Below are 27,369 nucleotides of genomic sequence, written 5' to 3'. Positions count from 1 at the left end.
ATCGGTCTCCAAGCCATCATGGGATATTAACATGTTGGATATGTAGAAATAACTGAATTTGTTAGGCACTTTCCATGAATAGGGTACAAAACAGGTCCAGAAACTTTTTTGTGGGGAAATGTTTTCTTTTCACTGAAGTCTTATTGATTTCCAGGGAATACATACATCAAAAAATTCCTGGGTTATATTCAACCCAGTGTTGTGCCAAAAAGACAAACGCAGAATAAAATTTAATAAAGACAGAGTTGGGTTTGTTAAAAGTAACCCAGCATTTTTAAGGTGTACAGATAAAATGTACATTTTCATGCACTGTAAACCATTTTAGGCTCTGAAAACGTGTAACCTCATAAACTGAGGTTCAAATGTAAAATGTGCAGTTAAAGGGATTTACAGGCATATAAAGCAATTAATGGGACACAAAATGCACCGTATTCATGGAAAATATAAAAATAAAGGTGCCATACAATGTAATAGCAGAACCATTTTTGACTGTATGCAGAACCAAGTAGGCAGGAGAATGGGTTTGAGAGACAGGGAATGGGATCAGGACATAACCCGGTCCCCTAAGACATCATCTCATACCTGGAGCATTTTACTGAAGTTTTTTAAGCAGCCAAAAAAGATTTTTCTATGCAATAAATGTAAAAAAACTTTTTATCACCTTTATTTTTAAGAGTAAACGTCAGCCAATTTTCAACAAAGCTTCTCCTGTTTAGATCTATAGTGCTGTACAGTTCTCTTTCACATGAATGCGTAGTTTATATCATTGCATAATTTGAACATTTTCGTTTTTATTTTATTTTGTACCAAGGCTTAAGTCTTCAGTTCAGGCTGAATGAAATTCAGCCAGACGTCCGATCTAATCTCAACAGCCGGGAAACATGTTCTGCAAAAACGTTGAGTGACTGCAGAGGACAAAATTCTTTTAAGAGTCAAACAGGGAAAAGCCCTTCAATTTGCATAAAGAATAATTGTATCATGTGACACTGAAGTGGGTCAAATGGCACCGCTTTCCATTTCGTTTTTAACCTGCAATTCTGCTCAATTTCCCTTTATAGAATGCAGACGAATGTACCAACCATAAATGTTAAACATGTGTTTAATACCAAATTTTCTCCTTTACACTGCTTACCAAAAACCATTCAATCTTTTATTGTTTTTTCACCACCTTAGAAAAATACTATAAAAGCGCTTTCAAATTCGATTTAGATACAAATATGGAAAAGCACACTACTCTACTCTGAAAGTGTGACGGACGAATGCGTGGACACTTTAAAAGAAAGAATATGAACAAATGAAGGTTGCACATTCGAAATCATCCTGTACATTACATGAGCAAAAAACACTTACACGCACACACATATATATATTTATATATAAACACTTAAAGTGTCAAATACTTGTGAGGTTTTCTTGGAAGGAGGCAGAGCATGTGTTCACAAGAGTCTGATGAATAGCGTCTATTTAAAAAAACATCCTTAATGTTACAAACCTCGGCTTTCAAGAGTTAAAAGCACTGGTGGTATCTAGTATCCAGATACTCAGATCTCCATCCTGGTCAGAAGTGTCCAAACTGGCAGCAGAAAGCTTATCCTTGGGCAGTGCAGGCATTACGCTATAGAAACCGTGTGTTGGGTGGCCCATCTGCACCGAATTGCTTGTTGTGAGGTCACCGTACGATACAGTAAATTATTTCACAAACGATTGTCAACAGTAGCCGTATCCTTCCTGACTTTTCCGCAATGTTCATTGCTTATTTTATACGTTTGCAGTAAATGATACAATCATCGTGAGCCCGACCCAAATTCACACAATGTAAAACACGTTGTGTTTATTAAGTTGTGTGGTGGCTTACACAAGTTACACACTCTTATCCAGTGCACAACAATCCGGCTTTCACTGGGCTTTCACTTCCAATAGTTGATGGCTTCTGGTGCCCTCCAGCCTTTCTTATTGGTCATTCTTAATGACCGTCACACCTTGCACGGACAAAACCGTCCAATGGCTGCTTTGCAGGTATTTATTATGAAGATAAAGAGAGAACAGATTTTCGATGAATTGGATTTGTCACATCTACCTCAGATTTGGTTGTAAGGTAGACAAAGCTCTGTCTTATGGTGTGTGCTCTCTCGCTGTAACCTTTTATGACTTTTCTTTTCTGATTGGCTCGTTTTTTTCAATCAACCGTAATTTGGCACTTTTTCTTTTTGTGTAAAGTTGGCATCTAATCGCAATATTGATGTGAAGGTAGAAAAGAGACTTTTGTGTGCACAAATTTACCAACATGTGTTTTTGTCTCACACATGAGTCTGCATTCTTTGCGTGTGTCTCTGCGAGTACTCCGTAGGAGGGGTCGAATATGGAAATGGGGCGGAGCTGGTATATTTTCCCGCACTGGCTTCTTGCCCCGCCCCTTGACTAGTCCCTGCCCCTTGTCCCGTAGGTCCCGTAGGATACATTTCATAAGCCGGTCCCCCTTCCAAAGGTGGAGCGAACCCTAATCTGTACTGAGGTGTTGTCGAGTAAGCATAGCTGTCAAAAGCTAGCGGGTTGGTTGATTCCAGCAGCCCGCGATCTGCAGGATAGTCTGTGGTCTTGGAGATGGGGTTGGCCGGTGCTTGACTTTGTGACACCCTGGCGATGGTGTTAAAATATGTGTTGTGAGCCATTCGAGAACCCGGCCGTTGTTCGTAACGGCCCGTGGGCGCAGGGTGAATGTTGGGCACCGGGCCGCCGGCTGTTGCTGATACCGACGCTGGATTCGGAGGTCGAAATTCTTGGTAGAGCAAGGAGCGGGAAGAAGCTCGGACGTCCTCGTGCGTCGTAGCTCGAACGTTGTAGTAGCCGTTAGTGGGGTCCTGAAATTACAAATGTATGATATTATTGTGAAAAATATCTAAAAGTTTAAGTTCATTAGCCAGTAGGTTGTTTAAAAGCTAACAGACACAATAAAAACAGTTTCTTACCTTCGGCTCGTATTCATCCACCTTGGTCTCCATAGTGTCGTTGTGAAGGTCTTGCTTCAGGTCCATGTCATCTTTGAAGGGCTGTGTGGAGGGAGAGAGGGAGACAGAGGGAAGAAACTAAACCATCAAACGACAAAACACACACAGGAAGAGAGGGAGGAAAAGAAACAGGGAGGGGGAAGGAAAACAGGATATCAGCTTTATCAGAACTGGAGAAGAATGGATGTTTGTGGACATGAAAGTGTCCATGATTGATAACTTTTTATTCACTACTTTTAAGGGGTCTTTTTGAGCTCTCACAACTTCAAATTGTTTAAAAGTTAAGAATGAACTGGTCTTTTAAAGGGGCTTCAGGGTTGCTATGCCCCAACTGCTGAAGCATGGCACTAGCAATGTCAAAGTCATGGGTTTGTTTAGCATAATGCACTAGATATTTATCATTAATACAGCTTCATTTCCATGAGTTGGGGTGGATTGTTTTCATGCTACCCGGTTCACTGTTTTCCAGACCACCTTTTTTCATGAGCAGAAATTGTGATTGGGTTTCCACCATAATGCACTTAATCTCTTCTTTTTCTAAACCTGCCAGTTAAAAAACTGCCTTCTAATTTCTGCTTTATCTACTGATACTCACAGAATACATTGCCTTTACCATTCGCGTTGCAGTGGATACGCTGGCGCTCTCTTCCTCAAGACTGTGGCTCTCCTTATTGACCGTTTCCACCTTGATGTCCGGTTTCAGCGTGACTCCACGACGACCTGGAAGATTAACAGATAAATGACACAAAGCCTCATAACATTGTATTAGAAAATATGATGTCATGCTTTGACAGCAATAGACTACTTCTACGTATGGTTAATAGTGTTCTTCCGCAAGCCTTAACCTCAAAGTAACTATACAGTAAATGTATATGAAGTATGTATACATAGCACCTGAGGAAACCCCAAATAACGTTACTGGATTGGATTGAAAAGCAGGCTAGCTCCGCCAGGTTAAAACTAATGTCATATTTTAAATTGGCTGAAGAAAGCTGTTTTCACAATATAGCAAGTCTTAGATTTCTATAAAACATATGAAAAGTAATGATGTACTTACTGCCTTTGCGTTGTCGATAGAGATAGAATATAAGAGAAAACAGGAGAAGCAGCAGCAGAATGGAAGATCCAACAGATCCACCTGCTATCACCCCTACAGGCACTATATCTAAAAAGAAAATCCATAATAGAGATGTTGTATTCGTGACATAACATATGCTATAAGATACAAAAATGCAGCGACAGAAAAGGTACAGTTTAAAAAAAAAATTCTGACGGGGTACATATTCTACAGTATATCCTGTAACAAAGTAACAAAATACATGTTATTTAGATACATATTAAAAATATAAAATTTTAGTAACTGGATTTCATTTGAGTTACTTGTAAATGGGTGGTAATCAAATTACAGAGATTACCAAAGTGATTACTTGGAATTTTAATGTCAATTATTTAATTTAAACATTAATATAAACTGTAACAGGCAATTCATGTAAACGGCAATTGGTGATTCTCTAACTCTGACAATCTGCAAAGAAATTGCATGCTAATATTATTTATACTGTCCTGAACAAGTGTGATATTTGTATGTGAGTTTCTTGTTTAAGTAAATTTTAGGGAATTGCGACTTTTCGTCTCACAGTTCTGTTCAGTTTAGAACTCATAATTCCGACTTCTTTTCTTAGAATTATGGAATATAATGTCTAATGAGGGAAAAAAAATTGCATAGGTTCAATAAATGTTATAAGATTTCTAACATTTGTGGATATTATTTGCAAAGGCACCTTACTGTATGTGAACGCGTTCCTTGTTCAGCTATATTAGTAAGACCCCAATTTCAAAATTACAACCCACTTGTGAGGATTTTACTAGTCCTAATTAAAAAGCTTCAAAAATCGGTCATAAATCATATTTTTCTTTAGATTTAATGTCTAATATTTGTGTTATGTTTAGGTTTAGAGGTAGGGGATAGAATGTATCATCAGCCTAATATAAAATCATTGAAAGTCTATGTAACGTCCCGACCAGTATAAAAACAAACATTTGTGTGTTCTGACCTGTCTCCTCTAAAGTTATGATCACGGTTCCCTGCCCGAAAGCGTTCCATGCAGTGCAGTTATAAGTGGTTTGAAAGTCAGATTCCATGACATTGTTGATGGTGAGAGTAGAGAGAACGGCGCCCCCTTGTGAGACAGGTCTACTCTGCTCCACTGTGTATCTCTCTAACAGCGTCCCTCTCTCTTTCTCCCACACATTCTCCTTCCACGCCCAAACCTGTAGCACAAACATACACATAAACACATGAATACTTATATGAGAAAGTCATACATTAAAATGTAAGAAAATACAGAAATGATACACAAATTCTCTGTCTTGATGTGCTCAGTAGTTTTTACATTTTGATGTGCTATGTCACGTCAAATATAATAGAACATAAATAAAAAAAACGAAAAACTGCATAACTGAAAAATAAAAATGAAAGCAACACCATGAAAAACTACAAGGAAAAAAGTGTAAATACAAAAAATCTCTTTCGGGAGTTACCAGACACTAAAACTCTTTAAGGATTTTGTTCTGAACTCTGGGAGTATGGACAGTTCATACAAAATGAACCATGTGCTATCAAATATTTACTGTGCTAATGTCCCTTTCAAGCTACCAACAGAAAGACCAAGAGCGAGGGCGAAACAGGAAGGATGAGAGGATGATGAACACAAGCATATGGTCCACTCTCACTCTACTTTTTTTATCTGTCCTCATTCATTATTTCATAAGCACTGTCTTCACATTAAGGCCAGCGCTGTTGTGCCATGTCTCATTATCCAGAGAGCAATCAGAGAGCGAGCGAGCGAGTGCGCGCGCGAGAGAGAGAGAGAGAGAGAGAGAGAGAGGGGGGGGGGGTAGCATATAGCATTTTATTTTACAAATGCATTTTAATTAAACTGCACATTTTTGTACGTATGTATAGATATCTAATGCACACTACATCCATTAAAACTTAAACTGAGACAGCAAAAAAAAAAGATATTTGAAGGACTGATGAAGGAGAAAGTTAAAGAGAAGTAGGGTGACAAAAGGACAGAAAAGTAGAGAGAGAGGATGAGGGTAAAGTAAAGTGCTGAGATTGTTAAAAGCTCATTCACTCATCTGTCATGTACTGTCGTCTGCTGGTCATAATCATAACTGAAAGGTAAAGGACATTAACCCCGTACCCCCTCCCTTCATCGCTCATTTGATATCATCTTGACCTCTATTTTTCGCCATTTCTTTGCACAGCGCTCTTTCTCTCTCACACCCAGTGTTTAATCAGGGATAGTGTAAAGGTGATAAGGAAAAAACTAATAAAAAGTAAAGTCAGAGGCAACAATCCGGCACAAATATTTTTGTAGGAGTATAGAATCTCAGCACAGGAATAGAAGAAATGAAAAAACAACAGCTTCAAGATGGACACTGTATTACAGGTGAACTCACTATATCCCAAACATAAATTTCAACTCACAATTTTGTCCGGTGGAGGGGTGCTGGCAATGTAGCACTGGATTTCTCCCTTCTCTCCTCTCCCGGCATACTGGATTGGCTCGCTTGAGATGATCGGAGGACCTGGAGAACCATTTGAAACGTTAGAAATATGGGCACTGCGCGATCACCATAAGTACATCTGCAAAGTCCAGGTGATACTGACCGTTGACAGTGAGCGTGACCTCGGTCTCACCAACGCCGATTCTGGGAACAATGGCTTTACACACATACTGCCCAGCATCCACCTGACTCACAGACTTCAGGAATAGCTGATTACTATTACTGAGGACCTAAACAGAGAGAGAAAACAGATATAGCCAATGTTTAGCTTAAAATGTGTAGTGTGGCAAATAATCCAGAGATCTTTAGAAGGATACTTCAACCAAAAAAAAAATGTCCCCATGTTTTACTCCTAACTGAATATTACTTTCTTCTTAAAGAATAGTGCAATAAAACAACGGGAGCAACGGGTTTCTTGGCTGAAGTATCCGTTTAAGACATGAAATGATTAGATAAGCAATGTGTGCAGTACTACTGGGGTCAGGGTACAGCTAGTGTGCACTGCACTCACCATACTCGAGCCCTTCTTGGTCCATGTGAGGGTGAGTGGAGGATTTCCTGACCACTTACAATTGAGTGTGACATCAGAGTCAACATCTACTGTTACAGGCCTCGGTTCCACCACCAGAATGGGACCGACTACGAGAAAAAAAAAGAAAAGGAAAAACCATAAAGGGCCAGAACTAACAGTGACGAAGACCTAAAACACCTGCAAACTATCACTTTTGCTACAATGCACATGAATTTTAACAGCAAATGTTTCTCTTCAGTTTTCCACATTCAACAAGTCTTGCTATTTAACTTTGGAAACAACATTGGCTTTATAATATCGCACTTACTATTTACCATATCTGAGAAAGTTACAATGTTCCTTTATACATAAAAATATAGAGATATGTATCCTGGCTGACAGGAGCAATGTCATCCCCTTCCAACTATTACAAAAGAAATTCATGCATCCACGATGAGAAACACGGAAGTAAAAACCAAAGACGCTGACACCCATCACATGTGTAGGTTTTATCCACATTTTTGAAAGCTATTTAGAAAAACAAGCTCATTCGGGCCTTCGGATGGATGAAAGTGTGTATACAGTACTGAATGCGTGCGTAGCCCATTTCATTCGTGCTGTTGCGGTGTTTTCAAATACAGTATATGACTTCAGTAACTAACAAAGAGAGAGAGAGACGTTGTGTTTTTTGTACGGGACTTTTATAAAACAGTTTGTGGTCTGGAGTCTGGTAGACATATGCTGTGCTCAGCTCAACCCTCGAATTTAGATAAAAATAAATGAACTTGCGCCGTCCTGGTCAATATCTGCATCTCATAAATCATAGCATTTTAATGAAATCCTTACTTATTATAAAGATGTGCGTAGCGACTCGTATCACTTTTGGGGTTTGACCAGAGAGACGTTCATAAAGGTGATTTTATTTTTAAAAAGCTGTTTGTAGAAAGCTCACTCCAAGACTATTTGGAGTCAGAAATCGCTTAGATATTCAGTTGTAAATCCCGAAACTACGGAGCAGACACTCAAACCTGACATCTTATTTTGATTGGACCATTTATTTTACAAAGTCATTATGCTATTTGTGTAATAAAGGGCGCACGTATTAATGATTTGCTTGTGAGAAATGCTTGAACTCAGTTAAGTCTTTAAAAAATATTGCATACCCCTGCATGCAGTATACATACTTTCAGCTCTTATGAATGAGACGATTCAAAAGTCACACCTGTTAACATGTTATCACAGACTGTTAAATTCTGCGCATTGGCGGCGGAACAAATACATTTTCCAGTGTGGAAAAAATACTCACAGTGGACGTCCACCAATATACTGACGTTAGTGCTGCCCACTGCGTTAAACACCAAACAGGACACAGGCTCGGTGAAGAACGAGTGATCTGCTGTGGTCTCAAACACGCTTTCTCTCGCTCCGTCTAAAATCACGCCACCCTTAGCCCACCTACAACACACACAAATGCATATTAAACACTTCCGTGAGATCGCATCATTGAGAACAGCATATAAACCCACATTAGACATTCTGACCTGTAACCCATGATGGGAGGGTTGGCCGTGGCCTGGCAGGTAAACTTAACCCTCTCTCCTTCTAAAACAGAGCGAGGCTCTATGGACAGAATCACTGTGGGAGGATCTTGAAAGCGAGAGAGAGAATAATTGTCAGGGTACTTTGCATGGATGAACGGCATAAAGAAGATGTACAGTACAAACACTAACGGTGGATGTTGAGTGTGACGATGGCCTTCTTCCCCAGAGGGGTGGCCAGGTTCGAGGCCACACAGGTGAAATTTCGTCCAGTGTCTGTATCCACCGGATGGATCTCCAGAAAACTCCGTGTGGTCACTCTCTTTCTGTCTGGTAACACCTCCTGGAAAAGAAAATGCAGACAGAAAGATAGGATGTTTTTGGATTCATGTGTCACACATGATTGTGATTTTTGTTTGTGTTTTCACTCACAGTGCTAGTATGTGCTCCCTCCACTATAATCCCCTCTTTGTACCATTCTATTGTCGACATTGGCTTCGCTCCTCGAGACACACAGGTGAGGTTATATGTGGATCCTGCAGTTAACAGGATCTCTGGAGAGCCCTCAATAACAGGACCTTCAGGTGGGACTAAAAAAACACACAGGCAGATGGACACTTTACTTGCACACTGCACATAGATAGATGCTTGTTTTATGAAATAGATACTTACATGCTGATGCATTTGATATTCAAAATACTTGACATTTTTACATGTAGTAAGGTGTTTCCAGTGTACTCAGGTTACCCTATTGTAGTATTTGTAGCACTTCTGGGTTTCTCATGTATACAGAAACTTTACAAATTCCACATACCTTTACCAAAATATAAATATATATAGTATAAAAAATATCATAATAAAGTACACTTCAAGTTTATTAAGTATACACTTAAGTTCAAGGTTGTAGTCCTATAGGCCTTGTAATAAGTATACAAATATCAAAGTACTAGTAATATAATTGTAAGTGTACTATTTAAATAATACTTGGGACTACTTGGGTTTTGAGTTTGTACTGCAACTATACTAAAGTACACTGATATGTATGAAACACTTATACTAATATACTATTTACTACTAGTAAACTATAACATTAGTAGTGAGAAAAAAGATAAAACGTATTCAAAAGGCTTTTACTATAGTTTATATAGTAAAAGCCTTTTGAATACGTTTGATCTTTTTTACTATAGAATAGTAAATACAACTAAAAGCCAAGAACACGTGAAATACTTAAGAATAATTGAGTACTTCAAATATTTAAGAAGAGGTATATATAGTTGGATTTTCTGTCAGTATAGGTATACTTGTGTGTGATTGAAGTATATGTTTAGCTTAAAAGAAGTATAGGCTACTAAAAAATTTGAATAAACTAGCTTTTTTGAACGGACCATGTGTGGTAGCACATTACAGTGCTTTTATATACTACATAGTCACTTACTAAGAACTGTAAGTTTGGCTCTTCTGGATCTCAAAGCAGCTTCAGTGGCTTGACACTCGTACAGTGAATCATCCGACAGGTCTGCTGACGTAATTTCCAGATTATACTGCCCAACGTCCATTATACGCAAAACACGATACCGCGGCCATGCTGAAACGCACACACACCAATTTCATATCTTGACAATATTCAGCATAAATCGTATATACAGTCCAATTTTAAATTGACTTCAAATCATTAACGTCTCTCTTTTGAGGAATATTCTTAGTAAATTTATGGAAAACTCTGGTGTCTCATTCACATTAGAACATATTGTGATTAGATATTATTTGATTTACTGGCCAACACACAATTCGTGTATTTAGCTCGTAGGACATCTGCTGTTCACCAGGGGGCAGCACTTCAACACATTGGCATTCAGACTGCGCGCTCTCTCTCACACACACATTATGACATCATCGATCTGGATACCAGGAGGACAAAAGTATTGGCAACGATTACATCATCCTTTTGCTCAACCAATCAGCGAGCAGACGTTTAACCTGTGCGTGTGTTTGCACATCCATATGTGTATGTGTCTGTGATTAGAGTGCGGACAAAAGATCAGCGTGTCTAAAAAAAGAGAAGAACACCGGGACAGAGGACAAAGAAAGAAAATACTTTCTTTGAACAAAGAAAAGAAAAACATGTTTCTTAAATCATTTTTTAAGGACGGGGATAGAGAGAGAAAGCATATACGTTGCATGTCGCACATGTGTTGCATGTACATAGGTTTGTGTGTGTGTACACGTCTGGCTATGCACTTATGTGAGGCACATTTACAAAATGAAAAATGTTCTCAAATATTGTCAAAAATAAGGTTTCACTTCAATTCTGATAATGATCACAGGTTTGTGTGCCGGTTATGTTTGCAGGTTACGATTTTTTCATTCATACGGTGTAACAAACCAGATATTGGGTGTGTTCTCACCTCTCAGATCCTCTCCGATGCCAAGAGCAAGTCCATCTTTGGTCCACTGTACAATGCCGGTATAGTTAAACACCACACAGGACAGAACCACCCTCTCGCCGACCACCACTGACTGATCTGCCGGCTCCTGAGAGAACCGCGGACCACCAAACACTGAGAGACAAAGAGACAACTTTGGAGGTGAGATTTTTAAACGACTGCATATACATTGTGTTAATGATGTCTCACGTACCAAGAGGACATTAAAGGTTCTTTTTTATGTATACACACAGACTCTTGTGGGCACATCCAAGATATTTCCAGCATTACGTCATCGAGTAAGAGATATTTCTGCAAAATTCTGTCACTCTCTCGTCCTTTCCCTCGTCCTCGGGCGCATTGCACTCCTCCAGGATTATACAGCTAACAGACCAATTAGCTAATTAAGGCAAAACTCGTTAATAAAAGGAGGAAAAAAGAAAGGGTGCGCCTCAGGAGGATTCCATTTACAGCTGTTAAACAAAACTCTCTCACACTTAAAGGGACAGCTCTCCCAAAATTGATGTCATTCTGTACTCGACTATACAGTCCTTTGCCACACTTTATTTCTTTTGTGGAAAACAAAATGAGAGAATGACTCTTGAGCTAAAAATGTTTCCTTTCCAAAAGTTCCCATGAAATAAAATGTATGATTTTTGGCTTTTATTAATGTAAGCCTTAAAGGGAGAGTCTTCATTAACTCTGCCTCAGGCTGTTCCAAATCTGTATAAAATGATTTGTTCTGATGAACACATAGGAAGATATTTAGAAGAATGCTTGGAACAGTTTTTGCCCACCATTGACTACCATGACATAATGTTTCTTATCGATTTTTCTAGATAGCTTTCTAGAATCTGCAGCGTCCTACCCAACGTTCTGTTTAAGTGGAAATGACATCACCGTATCAAACAAAGGTGCTCAGTTCAAGGTACTCCGGTGGTCTTAACGCATGATGTTTCTAGCATTCAGTTTCCATAATAAAACCAGCCGTCCCTCTCATTTCCTCTGTCCTTGTCTTGTGATTGGATTGCGGGACATGACATCATGTTTTTTTTGTGGCGCAGCTGCTTATGACAGCGTTTAATGACACTGGCCCGTGTATCAGAATGCTCAAAACGGCTTCACTCGGTTCATCAGTGATGCAAAAGTGCCTTCAGAACAAAGACAAGACATCTGATGTCTGATTCATAGACCAACTTATCGTTTGTGAGTCGATGCGTGTTTTTGAAAATTGAAGTATTTCCAGATGCTACAGCATCAGCAAAACATTTCTGTGTTTAAAGTGTTGATGCCAAAATGTAAGCGTTTACAAAAGTACAGCTAAGAGCAAAACGTCACAAAGAGATAGAGCATTACAGCAAGGACCAGTAATTCACTTTAAAGGGACAATTCCTCCAAAAATGAAGATTCTGTCATCATGTACTCACCCTCAAGTTGTTCCAAACCTATATTTCTTTGTTCTGCTGAACACAAAGATATTTGGAAGAATTTTAGCAACTGACATTTCTTGGCTACCATAGAAAAACTATTTTTTGTTGATGTTGTGTTTAACACAAAAGAAGATATTTTGAGGAATTTAGGAAAGCAAAAAGCTCTGGGGCACCTTTAACTACCATTTATATTTTTTCTACTTTGGTTGTCAACGATGTCTCAGAATTTTCAGTTTGCTAACATTCTGACAAATATCTTTCTTTGTGTTCAGTCAAGCAAAGTTTTACAATTTATACAGGTTTAACCAACTAGAGGATGAGTAATTTTTTTATTCCTTTAATTGTAATATTTATTTTATAGTTTAAAAATGAAAGATCGTAATTAGAAAATCTCTGCTTGCGTCTTAACAATAAGCATTCAAAATATCTGAATGCTGCATTGTAAACACCCGGCGATGATGTCATAACGGCCTGTCTGTGTCGTTTCTTTGTCCTCCTCTGTATTTTTTTGCAGTTCGTTTTCATCCACATTTTCTCATTTCCCTAACATCTGTGTACGGTCATATTTTATGCACCCTTACATTTCTCTGTGGCGGTGCTAATTGCTTTTTAAGAGTAAACATGCAAACCTCTCTGCACACATCGGCTTACATTAACATCACTGGAGTGAACACACGTTTGTGTGTACGTTGGTCCTGTTTTGCCCTTTTGTTTTAGCCCTTATCTACCTTTTTTTGCAGCACGGGTCGCTTTTTTCTGTTTGTTGGTCTGTTTAGAAGTGTGAACAGAGTTCTCCCACTCCCCTCTCGCTCTCTCCCACTCATTCCTGAGGGAAATGTAAGTGGAGCAGAGGAGAGAAGCAAACAGATACAACATCAGTTTTTGTTTCGGTCCTTCTCTCCTCTCTGACTCCACCCATTCTTTCCATTCCTCCTACCTTCAAATGCCCTCATAACGTACCTTTCTTTCCCTGCTCCGCTTTTTTATTGGTTATGTTATTTCATTTGTCCTTCATAACTTTCATTCAGTCTGTCCATTCATACTTTCGCACCTCTGTTTTTCCCTCAATATCCCAGCCAGGCCTCATACATTTCTAACAAACCTTTGCTTTTTGGATTGCGTTGCATTTCATTACACTCTCATTTTTCCCACCTCTTAATTTGTATACTTTCCTAAATGCACACTTGTATAAACACTCAATAGATTAGTTTTATACACATTTCAGTCATATTAAATAAGCAGTAGCTTATTTAGTGACACTGTCACGGCCTTGCAGGAATATATATATAAAGATCACCTGTAAAAGGTGACCATGTTGACTCACATCGCCCCAAATGTCACCCAAATACACAGAAAAAGAAGTGACACTGTTAAGTATTCACCAAAAACAAACCATGGACATTAAAGAGCACACACCACTAAATCTTACTCTGTAAACATCGGCATGGTTTGAACAAGGGGTTATGCTTCAAAGCATTCTGTAAAACCACTCAAATGTCACTCAGGGGCCTCAAGGGGACCCGGTGACCCTCGACATTAGTGGTGGCACAGAAACAGCACAGCTTAAAAGATTCGCCAAACATGCTGCATTTCATTCATATTTAATTTCACATATCTCTCCCATCCCAGGAATCCTGTCAATAAACTGATGCTAAGAACAGAGTTGGGAGAAACATTTAACCCTACAGAAAGGCCGTTCTACAATCAGATTTGTGTCCCTAATGAAGTCACTCATTTCATAACTAAAATAATGATGAAACGACTCCTAATGGTGTTTAACTGAGCTGATGCCATATGGTGGAAAGTAGAAATCACATCTACTGTACAGCCATGGAAAAAATTATAGATAAGATATAAAATTATAGATATAAGATACTTATTTTCAGTTTTTCTGAATTTACTATTTATAGGTGTGTTAGAGGTAAACTTATCTTTTTCGTTTCATTCAGTGAACCTCAATAACCTAAACAATAATTTCAGACCTCAAATAACGCAAGTTCATATTCACTTTTAAGCAATACATCAGTAATATTTGTACATCTATTTAAGGAAAGATTAAAGAAAATATATTTTTATGTGATCAATTTTCACAGTTTTCATGTGTCTTGTCACGCTGTCAGTCTTTCACATTGCTGTTGGATGGCTTTGTTACTCCTGAGGTTTGATTTTGTTGGAATTTAACAGACACTGGACTGTAATGGCCACAATACATCTAGAAATACTGAATTGTTCTTTTCCAATTTTGCTAATTCTGTCATTCTGGACATCTGGATCTATACCTTATTTAGGCCCTTAAAGTTGTCTGTTTCCCTTTTTTAATATATCAGATGGTATCATCAGGTCTCTCTCTCTCTCTCTCTGTCTCTCTCTCTCTCTCTCTCTCTCTCTCTCTCACACACACACACACACACACACAGACTTTTCCTTCTCAGCACTTAAAGAATCTGAGGCATTTCCTTTACAACATCCTCTTCTGTCTTCCTTGGTTCTTAATTTAAAGGTTTTCACCAAAAAAGAATTCTCTGACACCCTTCTCCTTAAGAATTTTCATTTTCTTTCTTTCGATTAAAAGTGTTGGTAAACTAATGTATTCAGCATCAGTGCAAAACACATTGTGATTACACAGTATTTACTTTCTGTACTGTCATGTCGTCCTTATTATGCCCACTAATCTCAATCATTTTCTTCTACTTTCTATTTCTGTCATGATTTAAAGAGAATTTTTGCTGTAAAGGTGAAACAAGAGCGTCATGGTGAGTTTACTATACAGTTTCTGAAAAATCTTAAAGGTCCTGTGTGTAATTTTCTGGAGGATCTATTGACAGAAATGTTGTTTCTACAGTAGTCCTAAACAAACAAATTGCTCTACAGACGTTATCTCCTTCGGCAAAGAAGTGAAATCATGATGACATCTTTGTCCTGTGAGAGCCGCAGTAGTGCTTGGAAATGGAGGGGGATTGAGCCGTTGGTTGCGATTCGCAACCATACCACTAGATGCCACTAAAGCTGGACCTTTAAACAGAGTCTGTGATTAACTTGGCAACTGATTATTGACCAATCATGAGTCACCATTACACTACAGGAGTTTCACCAGCATGTTTGCTAAAGAGGACCCGAGTTACATCCAGACATCAGAATATTGTAAAGTTTGGGGTATGGGATCTTTCCCTCTATCAGTCAACCATTCATTTTACCCAACACATTGCAAATGTCTATACCTGATCCCTCTCTCAATTTTCTGTTCCCTCCCTCTACATTTTTAAAATCAGATATTCCATCGGCAAAGACAACGGCTGCTGCAGGCTGTGTGACATTTTTGGTTCTCCAGCACACCATTAAAAATTGGAACGTGCAGAGGGTCGTTTCCCCTAACTGTTTCCGCCCACCAGCACATGCAGTTATCTCTAGCTCTTTTTCCATTCCTTCTCCCACATTCCTCCCTCTGCTGCATCTATCCAAATCCTAAAGTTCTGTAGCCATAGCAACAACTGTCGTCTGCAAAAATTACCCCAAAAATCTCTCTTTATGGGTGTGCGTGTTACTGCCCATCCCGTGCAGACAGTCTCCACTGATGGCTTTCAGAGAGAGGGTGCGAATCAGCATTACCGAGAATCAGCAAATTAATTCAGAGAGTCGGACAAACAACTCGTCCCTAAACTACAGACAAACAAGCAGGCTGACAGATGCACGCGTTCTCCCACAATCAAGCCGAAACACAAAGACAATCTCCTAAACGCAAAAAAAGCATGAACAGGTATGGTGATGGGGAGAGCCATTGCCATGGTAACAGAGAAACGAATGAGTGCGAAAGCGGGCTAAGGAGATAGAGGTAGACAGACTCTATGGTTGGGGGGTAGCATGTCGTTACCATGGTAACTAAAGAGGAGGGTATCCTAAGAGAGACAGACAAGCTAAGAACACAAAAGACACATTAAGGAAGAGGGGAATCACATCTCGTGTTATCTTCTCTGTCTCTCTCTTTTTCTCGCTCTGGTCCTTCTCGACTCTCCAGTGCACCCACTCATTCAAGCGGAGCCGCTTCCATTTGCAAATCTTATGTGTGTATGTGTGCGCATGAAAAAGAGCAGTAGAGCAGTGATTGAGTGAATGTGCTTGTGTGTGCGCGTTTCATGCGAGCCCGAGAAACTGCAGAGGGACAAAGTATGTGTGTGTGTAAATGTATGCGTGTACACAGGACAAAGGAGGAGTGAGTGTGGAGGACCGTGGAACTGGAAGAGAACGTGTGTTAGGTTAACAGCCTCTAAATCCATGAAAAAGAAGGACATTTTACCCATAAATGAAAATTCGGGCATCATTTACTCACCCTTATGTTATTTCAAACCTGTATATGACTTTCATTTCTTATGCAGAAGTCATTTTGAACATTGATAACTGGACGGAATTGACTTCCATGGCGACAAACCACTGAGACATTCCTCAAAATATCTTCTTTTGAGGTCCACAGAAAAAAAGAAAGTCATACAAGTTTCGAAAGACATGAATAAATGACGACAGAATTTATGTTCAGGTGAACTATCAATTTGAGAAGCTGTGATGGTTTAAATAAAAACAGGTTTGACTAATATGAGTTAATGCCAGTTCAAATAAAAAAAGAGAGAGAGAAAATGTTGAAATCGTTTTTACACCTGAACCGAACGCAATGGTGATGAGAATGTCTGGGAATGCCTGGAATCTCTTCCAAAATTTGGACGGTACAGTCCTTCCACTGAAGTCGGAGACATTCTGGGAATAGTCTAATGCCGTAGGATCTGCTGCTGCTACTCCAAGGGCTACAAGTTTACTTCTAAGTAGGTATGACCCAAACCCTGAGACCTATAATTACAGTGATTAATGCCGCTCGATCTATTATGCCCTGGAGTTACAACTTAACCCCAGGTTGCTGAGGCAGAGATCGTCCCTGCATTATATTTCACGTGAATCACTTTGGATGCAATATCCACTCATCATGGATCATGGACAGTTACTATGCAATGTGAAGACTTTACTGACATGTAAAACTATAAAAAAGTACAAATATTTTTTTAAAACATAAAACTAGTTAAAATACTACACATACAAGTCCCTTAAGGGTGATATTTTATTTATCAGGGCCAATGAGGTGACGTGTAATTTTTGGGTCTGTTAGGCAAAAAGTCAGTGTGGGACCTTAATTGTTTTATATTTCCTAATGTTACTTTATTTATAGATCAAATAAATACTTAAAAAGCACTAAATTACTTTTTACATGGAAGAAAAACAATACACAGAAAACTGTACAAATGTTTTTTAAATGAATAAACATAAACACACACTATATTTGCAAATAAAATACTTTTTAAACACATTTAAACTAGATTTTTAAAAGGTGTGTCCTATTGATAATCTTGAATATCATAATTTGTCATTGACCCGTTAAAGGGATTCACTCTGTCAGGGAGTCATGTCTCATTGGAGTGTTCATTTATTGTTTAATTACATTTTTCATTTGTCTTTTTAAAACATAATAGTTTCGTTTTTTTAAATACAGACGTGGAGGCTAAACACGGACCTTGATTCACGATATTCCATTTGATAGCTTGATATGAATTTATCAGGCGAATACAAGAGATATTCTCACTATAAAGAGCAGAAAGCAGGTCAGCGAACACGCATAAGGGAGCATATATGTTCCCTAAATATTTCACACAGTTTGTTTTGGGGGCCACTAAACCACCAGGATCCATTTACACATGTCAATGCCAAATGTCATATCTACTAAACAATGTCAGAGATGAAGAAAAAAAGGCATTGCTTTCTCTGGTGCTTTGTGGAATATTTGCCTGTATTATATCATTACATGAAGATCACCATTTCATGTTATTTTATTTTCATATTTCCTTCATTATCTATTTTATTAATCAGTCTTTATTCTGTTCATTAATTTCTTGCAAGTGCAAACCTACTGTATTAAAGCTCATTTTGTATTTCATGCATGTTTTTGTGAGCATTGCTGTTTCTGGATCATCCAGTGTAATTTAGTTCTTCGTATGTCATGTTTAACTAATATGCTACGCCGTCTAGTGCAGGGAAGGTGCTTTGTTTTCTGCCAGCTACCTGGTTGGCTAACTGCGACCAGGGCTCTGTTTCTGATTGGATGAGACACATTGTCCTGTCCACTTAGCGCTTGTCCCCTCACTGTAATCATTCTCACCTTGTTTGCTCTCACCCGCTCTCTCTCCCTTCCTAACCTATAGCATCTCATATATTTCTGTAAGTTTCTGCCAGTCCTTTTGTGAGTTGCTATGGTTACCAGGTCTCTTGCACTCCCCCACTTCACCCCATCTCTCAAGCCTCTGCTTCCAGGGTTGCTATAGTAACAGATTTATTTAAACGAGAGACCGAGCAAAAAAATATTTCCCCCTTCATAGCGTGCCATGTTCTTTGTGCTAACTGCTGTGCATTCACATATGTATTCAGTTCAACAACAAAATGATGTCATAAGCTTTTAGATCCCCTAATGACATCATCCGCACATGACATGATGACGATAGTGAAGATAATCGCCCAATTTAAATCTAGATTAAAGACACATCTTTTCAGCATTGCTAAATAAACGACTGGGAGACTGCATTTATTAGATATTATTGACTAGAATAAATTTACTTGTTAAATTCTATTCTATTTTCCCCTGTAAAGCTGCTTTGGAACAATGCACATTGTGAAAAGCGCTATATAAATAAAATTGAATTGAATAATCAGAAAGAATATAACATCTAACCTATTATTAGTCAAAGTTATTTTGTGATTTATTTTAAGACATTTTGAACCAACTTTTGGACATGTACCTGAGATATAGTCTTGACCACTTGCTCTGGTGTTCCGTGTTTGTAAATGCACATGTATATGCCCCATGGCGAAAATCTAAGGGTGCCTATATAAAACCTGTATGTGGAATGTTTTGTTTGTCTCTCACTTTTATTCTGTTCCTGTTTTAAAAGTCCTCATATCATTATCATTCTCTTAAATTTAAGCTTATGCTATAATGCTGAATGTTATATCAAATATAATATATATTTAAAATAATATAATGAAATAAGATATATTTAAAATGTTCTCATATAATTTGTATATAAATTAAGTATATGTATATATATATAAAGTATATATATACAGGTCCGTAGCCAGCCTATTGAAAGGGGAGGTTCTTTTTTTCAAAAAGTGGACCTTTTTGCAGTTTTTCTCCTCCTTTTGTATTTAATTATCAGGTTCAAATACTTCATTTTGGTGACCTTTTATGCACTAATTTCTGCTGGATTAGCTTGTCTGCTGGTATCTTAACCAGCACGCTTTTTGATGCACCTAAAATTGTAATTGCATTTTTGTCAACTTGCTTCTTTGCGGGCTTTGAACCGACGTCGGTCCGAATGGGAGATGGGCGCTTTAACGAGGAGGCTAAAGACCGCAGTCTGTCTGTCGCTAGAGCATCTCTGAACATACACAGTTCATAAGTTTAAAGACCACACTAACAACAGAATAGATTTAATGAACTTTACTGAAATATTAATAATAATTCTTCATCGTCATTTCTTGACTCTCTGTCAATGCCTCTTTGCTATGTTTTATTATTATAAGTACGCTACGTTTATATGGCTTTTATATTGTAGACTATTGAGTGGACAAATCCTTTTAATAAAAAATAATATATATATAACCCCTCCCCCCATCATTCAGAGGCGATGCTTCTTCACCGTTGCTTTGAAAAGTGTATTGTGAGAACTCTCTCTGCGTCCAGCAACAATAATCATATTAACTTGAAACAGCAACCCAGAAATTTGTCACAAGCATTGATTAAAACAATGATGACAATAATCACATGAAAAAAACGACCCGAACCCCCCCTGCCTACGGGCTTGATATATATATTATTCATATACGTATATATAAAAAGAGAAACTAGGGCAAGTTGTCTCACTTTTTGTGATAAATGTCGATGTATGCGTAGATAACAACAGATACAGCCGTTTGACACACGTTGCATGTGAACTTTTCAATTTCTTTTAACCTTCATTTTTGCTCTTGATGATTTTTGTTTTATTCCCTGTTGAAATTCGCAAACCCCCGCACACACAAAAAAAGTTTAGAACCAGATGTTCACATGGTTACGGTTTCAAAAATAGAGTTACAAGCTTATGTTAACATGTGTGCTTATTTAACACTTTATTTTCCTCCTGTAGTGTCATTCTTGTCCGAGTGTGCATGTATGTTTTCACACCTGTGTCCCAGTTATTCATCTAACAAAATTAATGCTGCCTACCAGTAAGCCACTGGAGAGATCTCCAGCCCAGACAGATCTGGGACTGATATTTCTCCTGCACGGGCAATGGACTTCTCATATAAATGAGATGTTGTCCTGATGTTCATCTCTGCGCTGATATTAAACATGGTCTGCAGTTAGTTTCAACCACAGCTATTGACCAATTAGCATCAAGGACGGCAACTGTCTGTTTCAGTCATTTTTATAATGGATTTCCACAGGGTAAGATTGGGACAAGGGTAAAACAATAAAACCCACACATAAAAAGCACTTTTAAAAAGTAGCTAAAATAAATTATGAAGGCATAAAGGTTGCCAAGGCAGTTAATGTGACCTTCATATAAAAAAGAAACATGCTCGTATGAATAAAAATCAGCCTCTGGGACTTGTAACACAATATGCCATACAATATGAAGATAAATGATTTTGGTGAAATAACTGTGACAAACACATGTTTTCATGTGAACATCACAAATAAAAATATAGACCCTAGGGAAAGCCCTACGATATGTTTAGAAGAAACTTTTCATCACGGGTTGATTCACATGCAAATAAAATCTAATTGTCACTGGCTTTCCTTAGCAATAAACAGACAATCTAAAAATCAATGCACAAATCAAATTTAATATTACAAACCACATGCTTGTATTTACTGTGCTAGGCTTTAATGGACTAGTTTGATGCACTTATGTTGTTATAATTGCTTCCAATGTTTCCTCATCTGTAAGTTGCTTTGGATACAAGCGTCTGCCAAATGACTAAATGTAATGTAAATGTAAATTTTGTGTAGTGTAGTCCAAAATGTGTTTTTGTTACAAAGTAAAAAAACTACTGTAAGTCTTACCAGATGAATGAATAAAATCAAAAAATGAACTCTATATGAAAAATCTTACCAAACTTGACAAGAGTTGCAGCTAGATGAAACAAAGGCGGACACATAAATCTGAAAAAATCATATTGCTTATTCAGTAACTTAGCAGTGCTTTCCTCTTTGGATCACAATATTTTCTACTTTTGTAAAGTCTTGGTTGTGTTTGCCAAAGTTGTGATGTACTTGCAACGAAAGGTACTTCAATTTTAAATTTTAAGGTCTTTTATTGGCATGATTACGTGTTCTTACAATATTGCCAAAGCATTGAACATATAACAAAAGACAGTACAGTAAGTACTAACATTAGCGCATAATTAAAATAATGTGCCGAGTAAGTCATAAATATATAAAGAAATATATGTAAGTAAATAAATGAAATATGGAAATAAAATATCAGGTTTCAGGCAGAAACATGAAAATGTAATAAAGTAAACAGTGTATATGTGCATTGATTGTAACACATTAAGGCAGTAGTTTGTTTCTGAGGGTGTGCCGCTGATAGATGAATGTATCAGCAGCTGATGTTTTTCTCTTCTCTCCCAGTAACATCTGCATTCAAACTCTGGCATGAGCTTTGACATTTGGTGAAAGTGTTTCTCTCTAACATCTTTAAATTGATCACAATGAAGGAGAAAGTGTCTCTGTCTCGACCTCACCAGTGTCACAGTGTGCACAGACTCGTTCTTCCTTTGGAAGCCATGTTTGTCTGTGTCTGCCATTCTCTATGGCCAGACTGTGATCACAGAGTCTGTATTTGGTCATGATCCGTCTCTGTTTTACATCTCCAACGGTGTAGAGATAATCCGCCAGATTCTATTTTCTGTTCAGAGTCCGATATCATTCTAGTTTACTTTGGTTTTTACTTTCCTTTTCCCAATGATCTAAATATTAATTTTACTCTCTTTGATCATTTGGATTATTCTGTAATTCACGCGTCTCCTCCTCAGGCAATCTGATCTATATTGCACCCAAAATGGCAAGCGCAGACCGGAATGGGGTCACTGTATATCAACACAATACCGATTTGGCACACTCAAAGCTATCACAAATTATAGCCTTTTCCATAAAACATTTTTATAATGTGAGCAAGCACGGGTACATATTTTAGCTTGAGCCACTAACAGCAATTTTACTACAGTAAATATTCACATGCAGAACTGAATATTCTGCTTCATTCCCTGGTTTATGTTATATCAGAAATAATAACAATTATGATCTAAACACATTTTATGAGCCACTATTTTTTGTGTATTATTTATGCCTGCACAATATTGGAGAAAATGACTTTGTATTGTAATATTTGAGATATATTATGTGATATAGGCTCATGATATGAAACAATACAGGGTGACTTCAGATTATCTAAATAGCTCTATTGAAGTCAATTAATTATTCTAAAATGATTGTGAGTGTTTTAACTTGCCTTGCAGTTCTCGTACAGCTCTGGGAATGGCGGTAACAAACTCGGCGTTTAATAAAAATAGAGTAATAAACTGTGTGTATTAAAGAACCCTGAGATGTGACTAAAGTGGATGCGCACATTGCAATGTCAATGCTAAAAGAATATTGTGTCGTTTTCTGTACTTTTCAATATTTACTTTAATACTTAATTATTTGAATTAAAATGGACAGTTCACCCAAAAATATGAACTCTGTCATGATTTATTCATCTTCTTGTCATTCAAACCTGTGAAAATGTGTTTTGTGGAACACAAATTAAGATATTATGAGAAATACGATGGAAATCAATGGAGTCCAATGTCTTTGGAAGAATTGGCTGACCATACTTGCCATTTTTCCCGGAATACGTCCTGACCAGGATTTCGGGGGTCCTCCGGAGGTCGCATTTGTCCACCGCATACGTCATCAAGGTTTACTACTTCAGTTTTTTTTTAAGAAAAGCAACTGCTATATATCAAGGTATCTACAACGTAAAACTACAATGATTATATGTCTTATAAATAGACGTTAATTTTATTTTTAAAACCTTGATGACATTTGCTGTGGAAAAATGCGACCTCCGGAAGACCCCCGAAATCCTAGCCAGGACTTGTCAATGAAAAATGGCACGTATTGTCACCCTATTGAAGAATGCTCTTCAAAATTGTGTTCCACAGACGAAATAAAATGATCAAGTTCGGAATTTCATGATCTAAAGTAAATGATGAAAGAATAAAAAATTTGGGGCAAACAATTTCTTTAATTCTTTCCTTTAAACATAATGCATAAATAAAACAAACTAGCTGGTCACCCCACCTATCATAAGGGGGCAGTTTTTGGTCAGAACGAGCTGAACTTTCCATTAACCTTTATACTCACACTTAACCTTTATCGTCACTTGAAGACTAATGCAAGTTAAAAAAATCCCAAAACTTGATCTTACACTGAACTTTCTTTGACCTTTTCTTTAGGAAAGATTACACACAACGCTCAACTACACAGTCTGTATGATGCAGTCCAGTGTCTTGTACATTGTCTACCTTTAGGCTGAAGAATACAATGCAGTCTTTTGTCTTTCTTTGTCTGGATCACATCTGAAGTTTCGTCGCTATAACAAACAGGCCCCTCAGGCTCACTGTCATGTCTCCCTCTGTCTTTCTCGCTATGACAGGATTGAGTGATAGAAATCTGTCACTTCTAATTGTGACTGGCAAATATGCAAGCCCCTCACTTTCCACAAACCCACACGCAAATATATACACATTACAAAATACTGCCGTAATTAGATCGGTTACCGAAAAACAACAACTAGTCTACTACTGATCATCTGTGAAAAGAGGTACGGTAATGCTAAAGGCATTTCTGCATAGACAAGCGCATACAGTATGGAATGTGAAAATTTGTGCTGTTAAATGGATCAAAACGATGAAATGTGTTTAATGAAGAGGAAAGTGCTATTGAAAAAATATAAAGAGTTCATTTGCAAAAATGCTGTTTTTAAAAATGTTATAATATTATTGAGTTATATTAAACATGCAGGGGATGGCGTTTTTAAAGGGCTGTTCTCTTCAGGTGGAAAGTAATTTTCCCCAAATTTAATCTAAACATAATTCCCAAAATATGAACACTAAAAAAGACAATGAGAAATGCCCCCTGCACTAAAAAAATGAAATAATGACGGTGAAAAGAATGCTAGCTGTTTCATAAAATGAAATTTTGCATTATATATGAGTAAAAAAACTATTTGCACGTTGCGTTCATACTGTGGCCCACCAAGACAAATAAAACGTTTTCCTTATGTAAAATCTGGTCATGTGGTCGAAAAACGTTTACATAAGGGTTCTTGACATCACACTAGGAATGTTAAAAGATAACACTGCAAACTAATTAAAAAATAACATCTCTCAGCCGCCATTCTTCCATGTTTTCCTTCCCTCCCTGTACATTTCTTCTCTTGACAGATTGAGTCGCCCGTCTCCTTATCTCTCTATCATGCCACCCCTCCATCACAACATGTCTGTGTCACTTGGTGCTCCCACTCTCAATCTATCCATCATTCCTTCTCTCTCCGAATCCCTCCATCAGATAAACTTGCTGACACTTCCTGGGAGCACGTCTGACCTACCTCACTCTCTAGATTTCATCACCTCTCTCTCTCTCTCTCCCTCTCTATCCTTCAAACGGCATCTTCACGTGAAAATCTGCTAACAAGTATCAGATGTGAGAGAACAAACTCTCTGATTCTTACCTACATGATTTGCAGGAACACTGAAGACAACCTGAAGCACAAAGAGGCTGCCGTATTGCCTTATTCCTTGTAAAGATTTATTTTATTTTGATGCATATGCAAAATTATAAAAATGTTTTTTTTACCAACTTTTAGCCAATGTAGGCCTGTGTATATATATATATATATATATATAGAGCTATTAAAATGTGGCCTGTGTATTTTGTGCTCTGACATTCATACAGTAGCTACACATACACATCCGAAGTCATTGCAGTCCTAAAAATGGCTGAACTCATAGCCAGAGTCTACAGTACAAGTGAAAAATTAAAGATATTCTATCACATCAACATCTGGACACGACTTTTACAGTATTTCTGAAATACGGTACTGGTTCCACTTCTATGGTTTTGCCCCTTCTCCACCTTTCCGTGATAGGCACATGGTTCCTTTTAAATAAAACATACGCAAAATAAATATGCTACATGTAAATACTCTTAAGCAACACGTTTTTGGAGGCAAAGTGGAGTCCACCTCACCTCACCACATCTCATTCACGGCTACACTTTAACACCGCGGTCACGTTCGTCCGCGGACCTCAGCTCTACCGACATCCACGCGCTAACATACCGCGATTTCTTCCCCGCCAAACGTTACCGCGCGTTTCCGCCGCCTCCGGGCGCCAGGTGACGCGTCTCGCGGATAACCGTGTTCTCCCGTACAGTCACGCGTACGAGTGCAGAACGTGCACGGCACGAGCTGCGTGGGGCAACGGATCACACGCACGATCCTGCTTAATGTGCCCCGTGGCAGTCATGTGAAAGGACACCGTGCGTGTCCGTGTGGCCCCATTGTACGTAGCCTATAACATTTAAATTGAAAAAGCGGAGAATGCATTCATTGATACCGAGACACCCGGGGTTATCTATCAGCGTGCACCGAGCGCATCCAACGAAGCGCAGGATACAGTGTAACCACGAGTTGACACATCTTCGCGTGTGACGAGACAGACAGGGAGACAGACTAATCGAACGGAATGGCATCGAGAGTCACGCGCGGGGTAATTGAAGGCATTCGGTGTCTCGTGAAGGCAGCTGGTGTCTTACCTCTGTGCGCGCTGATGGTCAAAGTTAATATCCACAGCCAAGTCATGATGATGCCCATCTGGTCCGCCGTCATTCTGTAAACACACCATCAATTCATCCCTCTTTATTCTGGACTCTGAAATCACACGAACCGGTCCGCGTCCAGACGCCTCTTTCTTTGGACCTCTGCATTCATTCACTGTTCACTCAGCACCGTTCATTTCCTCTCTCTCTCCTCAGCAGAACCGAACGTGATGCGGGGATGAGCTCAATGGTTCACCGCAAACGTCCCCGGTCGGAAAATCTCAGTTTCTTTGACCAAATCCCAGTTTTTGACTGTCTAGAGACGCGGAGCTGAGCTAACCGGATGACTCGCTCGGTACTGCGCCGATGGATCACGCGCTCTCTCTCTTTCTCTTTCTCTGTTTCGCTCTCTCTCTCTCTCTCTCTCTCTCTCTCTCTCTCTCTGATTGCGTTTTTTGTCCTTACGCGTTTTTCAATGTCACAGCACGCTGCATCAGAAACGGCAGCTCGTATTTAAAACAAGGACGTGAAAGAAAACCTTTTAAACCTCGCACCGCACACTGCATGTCAAAATGGAATGCAGGAGCTGTTCGACCAGAGGACGATTTACACCTGGTGACTGAAGAGCCCTTGGTAGAGAAGAACGGGGCTAGTTGTCACAAAGGGAAGTGGTTAAGGTCTAGTCTATTGGAGGACCAGTTGCAATAATGTTTGCTTTCCAGTTATCAATTAAGTTTTAAACACTTTAACCTGTACTGAAATGAAGCATTTGTAAATTCCGATATTCGAAATGTTAACCTAATAATGTAAAAGTAATAATAATAATGGTGAAAAGTGGAAGGCAAGGATGTTTCCATAGATGCCAGATGTCATATTTTACAAACACCTAAATCTAAGTAAAATTGATATTTTATTTTGGGTGACTTATTCAGTTCACCTGTAGCTTA

The 27,369-nt window shown here is 38.5% G+C and overlaps 1 protein-coding gene across 1 annotated transcript; it reads right to left on the bottom strand.

Moving 5' to 3' along the window:
• Positions 1-636: 636 nt before the first annotated feature.
• Positions 637-26,492, bottom strand: kirrel1b (kirre like nephrin family adhesion molecule 1b; the record flags this gene model as incomplete). The annotated part of the gene is made up of 15 exons (XM_079453656.1): positions 637-2,858; positions 2,967-3,083; positions 3,619-3,725; positions 4,063-4,170; positions 5,060-5,276; positions 6,502-6,602; positions 6,685-6,811; positions 7,093-7,220; positions 8,399-8,547; positions 8,634-8,739; positions 8,823-8,973; positions 9,063-9,220; positions 10,066-10,215; positions 11,036-11,188; positions 26,420-26,492. The coding sequence occupies 15 exons, from the start codon at positions 26,490-26,492 to the stop codon at positions 2,298-2,300; spliced, it is 2,406 nt and encodes an 801-aa protein (XP_079309782.1). The 3' UTR covers positions 637-2,297.
• Positions 26,493-27,369: the final 877 nt, after the last annotated feature.

Source organism: Barbatula barbatula (assembly GCF_947034865.1).
Source record: "Barbatula barbatula genome assembly, chromosome: 3".
NCBI lineage: Eukaryota > Metazoa > Chordata > Actinopteri > Cypriniformes > Nemacheilidae > Barbatula > Barbatula barbatula.
This window is presented reverse-complemented; position numbering and strand designations above follow the sequence as displayed.